The sequence below is a fragment of the Solanum tuberosum genome, unplaced genomic scaffold (assembly GCF_000226075.1).
Source record: "Solanum tuberosum cultivar DM 1-3 516 R44 unplaced genomic scaffold, SolTub_3.0 scf00384, whole genome shotgun sequence".
Lineage (NCBI taxonomy): Eukaryota > Viridiplantae > Streptophyta > Magnoliopsida > Solanales > Solanaceae > Solanum > Solanum tuberosum.
In genome coordinates this window covers 531,654-537,871 of record NW_006239308.1, presented here as the reverse complement: position 1 = coordinate 537,871, position 6,218 = coordinate 531,654, and the positions used below count along the sequence as shown (strand labels likewise).

The 6,218-nt window shown below is 31.3% G+C and overlaps 1 protein-coding gene across 1 annotated transcript in view; it reads left to right on the top strand.

Moving 5' to 3' along the window:
* The window catches only part of LOC107057835 (E3 ubiquitin protein ligase DRIP2-like), a 4,274-nt gene extending 3,772 nt beyond the window's left edge, over positions 1–502 (top strand). Inside the window, exons 5-6 of the mRNA XM_015302858.1 lie at positions 150–222; positions 326–502. Of these exons, the coding sequence (XP_015158344.1) occupies positions 150–222; positions 326–502 (250 nt within the window). The remainder of the gene's footprint in view (positions 1–149; positions 223–325) is intronic.
* Positions 503–6,218: the final 5,716 nt, after the last annotated feature.

Here is a 6,218-nt window from a genome sequence, read left to right as displayed (position 1 = left end):
CCTCGTATAGCAAGAGTATAATGGGGGTGCTCCCCCCCCCCCCCAACCTCCTCTCCTCTTTTTTTTTTTTTGAAATTATACATCTTTTTACTTTCCAAAATACCTCTTAACTTCAATTAATATGTTATACATATTTTCTGGTTAAATAGGGATGCGAACAAGCCGTCTTCCTACATAAAGAAGTACCTTGCACATAAATTGAGTCTCCAGAGCGAAGACGAGGTAATGAAATACGTGTATTGTCATTCAAAATCTGCTCTAGTACCTTCTGCATTACACTTGATTATTATTTCTGAATTTCTGATCCTAATAATTTGAAATGTAGGTGGAGCTTCGCATGTTAGGAATGCCGATTCGTCCTGATTTGCCTATCAAAGATCTAGAAAAATTGTGGTTACGTGTAGCACCTCACTCTGGAAAAAGCTCAGTAAAAGTTGGATCTTCTGCCGAAGAACTTGTCATGGTCTTGAAATATTCTCGATCACACCCAAAATTGAATTAGTGTGTTAAGAATGTACAATATTTTAGCTTCTCCTTCCCTTAAACATTCAAATTTCTCAAGGAGAAAACTTCTTGTTGCATGTTGTTAAACACCTTTAATTATATTTGTGTGTGTTTTTTTATAAACTCGATCAGACGTTTTTGAGTTACTTATTTTGCACTCTAGCTATCAGTTGTTTATTATGAATTGTGTGGGTTTTTTTTTTTTTCATTTTATCTTAAGAATTGTTAGGTTGCATTTCTTTTTTAGATATTGACCGTCAGAGCCAGGGACGAATCTACATCGGACGAATTTACATGGGACGAATCGTCATGTATTGAAATCAGTGGCATAGCTACATAGATCGACCCAAGGATGGTCATATGAACACTCATTATCAATAACTTATTTTATGCATATATAAATAATACTGACATCAAAGTTAACAGGTTGAAATGCTAAGTTGGTTCGGACACCAATAAGAGAGGGCTTTATCCACATGTATGATCATGCTTGGTGTTCATCTTTTGCTGGGGATTGATTCTTGAGACAAAATTGTTCAACATATTGTTTTTTCACGTTACTATCAAACTTCATGAATTTTATTTCCCCATTGATTATTTCAATATATGTCTTGATCGTGAGATCAGTTATTTTCTCGCCAAATTTATATCACCTCGATTTCGATTCTAAAATTCTTTTCCTTTCCCTTGAAACCTGCTCATATGAACACATTCTAGTTAAATTTGAGAAAACTTGGTTCTGAGAAGAATTCTTTGATAAACTTCTATAACATGAATCTGAATTTCCAAATATCATTTTTCACTTTAAAAACAAAAAATTATACTTTTTTTGATCTTCACAATGAAACATGGCCAAACGTCTTAGTTTATGAGCTATGGATCACATTTTTTCTTGGCTATTGTGTTCTGAATATATTACTTATATAGAGTTTGGAGAAAAATTACTTTTTTTCTGCCAAACTAGTAAGTTAAGGGATGGCTCCGCCCTTGTATCTATACGGTAGGGATGTCAATTGGACGGGTTGGGTCATATTTGAGTGGGTCAAATGGGTCAAGATCCAACCCAACCCAAATTTGTTTGGGTCAAAACAGATCAAGTAATGGGTCATAACCCAATCCGTCCAATTTTTATTAAGTTTTAATTGTTTTTTAAAAAGATTTTAGTACCTAATAAAAACAAATTATTTATTATGGCTATATATAACATATTAAATTGGTCGAATGACCTTTGAGACCCTTGTACTTGGCTCCGTTTGTCGGTTGAACCATCCTACTCATCACTTTGCCAACTAAACCCTTAAACCTATCAGAACACAACATTTTAAGACTTTCTCTCCCACCTCAACTGAGTAGGAGGGTTCAATTTGGACTACATATCTACTCAATTTTTAATGGATTGAAATGAGCTGACCCCAACAGATTGAGTTTTATTTTGTCATCCTTAATAATCTATAGAAATGAAAAAGGAAATTGTACTAACCAGTTGAGTAAATCCAAGTGAAGCTCTAAATCAGTGATGTATGTGAGATTATGCATTTCCTTTAAGGAAGGGGATATGCTATGATCCAAAATTATCTCTTCACCAACATGCCAATAACTCCAAAAAAAATCTCCAAGTTTTTGAATCAGTCTTGTTTGAACCTCGAAATCATGTTTGTTTACTACTCTCAAAACTTTCACTCCTAATCTTTCAAGCCTTTGTTTGAATCTAACATTCCCAACTCTTGGCCCTGAGTATGAAAATACACAAAGGGGAATAACACGTCCATCTTCGCGTAAATCCAAATCATATGCATTGTGACGTGCTTGTAAGTTGTAACATATCTCCATAACGTATTAGCTCTGCTTGTAACAGGGGATCAATAGGATCATCAATCATTTCGACCATGAATATCTTCCATTTGTATGCTAATTGTGTTTCATCGTCATGGAATTTGTTTTCTTTTCTTCGTAGCTTTGAAATTGGATATATGGAGTTTTTAGTAGTATTTTCTCTGTTTCTTTGGCCAGGGAAAAAGAATTTAGTACTCTATGGAATGGTTTTGTTTATTTGAGGAGAGAATTATTCTGGAATAAGAAATGATCATTGTATTAGAGATTGGGATAAGAAGAATTGCACTTTGGTGTGTTGGAAAAATAATGTGCGTGTTGATCTGCTGAATTTGTAGCTTTATATAGAGTCTCTTACTCCAAAGGTCACGGTTCGAAATTCAATGGATAATGGATCTAATACTCTACTTTACTCTACTTGAATACTATCACATTGGAACTTGTGACATCTATCTAACCTACGCATGATAAAGTTATGCTTTAACAACTAGAATATGATGATTAATAGACCTGCCCCTCTACGTTTCTCTACTTTAATACTCTTTGATAGTGTTAGGACCTGTGACGTGCATCTAATCTATGCATAACAACCAGAATATGATGATTATATATTTTTGTTTACTAGGGAAATGATTTAGCTACTTTTGAAATTATTAGGATGCTAGTTGGCATTAAAGTAACATTAATCAATTGAGCACATTAGTGTTTCTAAATGAATAATTTTTTAAAAAGGACCTACTTTTATATATTAGCAGCCGATAATGTTGAAAGTGGTTAGAGATTCAATTTTGAAAATATTACATTGGAATCAAGAAGATTTAGGTTTGCTGTGATTTAATTAATAAGTAGTACATTGGAATAAAGAATGACTCTTTTTTAGCAACTCTTTAATTTCAGATTTTTATATGACATGTTTAAAATTATAAGATTAAAAATTTTAATCTAAGACATTCAAGTCTTTCATAGTGTCTTAAATTCCGTATCAAGTTAAAAACAAATAAATAAATTAAAACGGAAGAAGTAACTGACTTAGACAACAATTTTTTTTGTTGTTTTATTCACTGTTATGATTTTCTAGAATCTTTTTCCTTTTCCATGAAACCTGCTGCTCACATATAATGAACATTTAGTTACAAAACTTGCGCGTCTAGGCCCAAAGTGGAAAATAACTTAAAGATGGTATCAAAGAAGGAATCTCCCTTAGTACAATGGCAGGACAAACCTCGGCGAGGATGCTCAATTAATCCCTATGGGGTGTATGTGATGCCCTTGACAAAAGGCAAGCCTCTGAATAAAGGGTACAAATTTCACCTTAGGCGAATCCACGTCAAAATATGTGAGATTATGTATATTGAGCAATGTTATAAGTATTTATAATAGCTAAAGTACCCAAGCTATGTCCTGTTATTGTTATGCTTATTTCCTTATCGAATGCATCGTAACATGCTTATAACATATCACCATAACGTATTGGCTCTGCTCGTAACAGGGGATCGATAGGATCAAGCATCCCTTTCCAAACATTTCGACAATAATATAATTGTTGCTAAATATTAAGCTGTAATAATAAATATGAGTATTTATAATTGACATTGTTTAAATGCCGCGAAAATCTTTAGTGACTCTAGATGCAATGATATTAACTCAATTGTCCGCTAAATTTCTCTTTTGTTGTATGGTAGAAAAAAAATTAGGTTGATGTTTGGCTTTCCAAAGTTTTAAAAAAAAATAGTCTTTGTAAGCTATTATGAACTACAATTAGAAGCAACCATTAGTTATATATTATTATTATTGCACTTAATGGTTGTAATTGACAGCTATAAAAGTCTTCGATAGAATTTAGAGACTGCATATTATAAAAAGATCATATTAGAGAGTTATGAACATTAAATCTTTGGGTGAAGTTGACCGGGGCAGGTCAATGCCTTTAAAAATGAGGTGTTCCTTTTAGGCTCTCAAATTTGTGGGGCCCTAAATTTTTTTTTAGTAATAGTAGATTTCTCATAAGTCATTTTTAACAAAAGAAAATTTGTATTGTGTTATTCATTTTATTTGTCTTTTTTAGTTCGTTTTGAAACATTAAAGAATGTTTCTTTTATTTTTGTCAATTTTTAAATATAACTTCCACATAACATCTTTAAGATCACAAGATTAAAAAGTATATATATATTGTAGAATTCAATTATTCTATGTATGTTCACATTTGTTGTAGTTTCGATTGGTTACCTATGACAATTCATTAAGATCATATATGTTTAAATTTTGATATTCAAACAAAATGAAAAACAAACATCACTCTTAACAAAGTCAATATAAGTAAATTAGTTATGAGTGTTTTGTTTCAAATTATAAGGAATACTATTACCAACTTAGGTATATAACATGTGTGCTTAAAGTCATTTAAGATTTACAATAATAATAAAAATAGCATATCTAGTATAATTTTAGAAGTGCAATAAAATAATTACATTGATTGCACTACCTTTTTGCCTTTTTTGCATTGTGAGATATGTTGCATTAAGATACTCATTGAACTGATTCCCACAAGTTTTGAAAACATTACTCATTTTCTGTTTAAGAAAATGATTTTTGGAAGTAGCAAAATCCAAACTAAGGTATCACTTGAAGAAAAATGTACATCCAGAACTCACAATATAGAATTCAATTATTCAATGTATGTTCACATCCGTTGTAGTTTCAATTGGTTACATATAACAATTCATTAAGATTATATATGTTTAAATTTTGATATTCAAACAAAATGAAAAAACCATTACTCTTAACAAAGTCAATATAAGTATATTAGTAAGTATTTTTGTTTCAAATTATAAGGAATACTATCAACAAATTAGGTATATAATATGTGTGCTTAAAGTCATTTAAAATTTACAACAATAATAAAATAATAAATCTAGTATAATTTTACAAGTAGATCTGAGAAGAGTAGTGTCTAGTTTTACCTCTACCAAATAGTGGTCTCAATTTGTAATGATAAGTTTGAAGAAATTTCACGAGTAGCTTGTTTTGACACTGTCACATATACTTACTTTTTTATTTAAAAAATCATATATATCCACTTCAGATTTTTGGGTGTGTCTGAAGTTAGGTTGACAAAATCAAATTTCAGATAAAATGTCTGAAATTCCATGAGTGACATTCATGTATTTCTACCTAAAGTTCAGGAATAAACGATTGAACTTCAATCAATATTTACTTAAACTCTAGCTATATGATAGAAGTTGTCTGAAGCGGGATGCACATGCAAAAAATTTAAATAGAGGACACAAGTTAAATGACAACGTCAAAATCGGACTTAATTCACTGCTCACCACCAAAGCCCAAGTCCATTTTTCTAAAGAATGATGGATCCAGCCCATATTAACTTGGGCTTGAAAGTTGAAACAAGCAAACGAAGTCCATAAGCTAATCAAACTTAAAGGAAAATTGCACTTTTAGTCACTTGATTTTAAAGGTATGTATATTATTCTTCTGTAAAGCTAGTGATAAATGTCATTATCCACCACATACATTGCCAAGTCAAACAAATTCATAGTCCTGATTAGGGGTGTTCACGGGTTGGTTTGGATCGGTTATTGGTCAAAACCAAAACCAAACCAACTTAATCGGTTTTAAAATTATCAAAACCAAACCAAACCAAATATAATAAACATTTATCGGTTTGGTGATTATTGATTTCGGTTTGGTTTGGTTCGGTTATTCGGTTATTAACCATACACAAAAATAAAAGAAACAATTCATTTAAAATGTGAAAAAAGTGACAACAATCATTCAAAACGAAAAATAGTTAGAATGACTTAAATTACTAAACTTTCAATCACTAAATTTACTATCAATAAAGCTTTAAAATTCACTATATTGGCCTA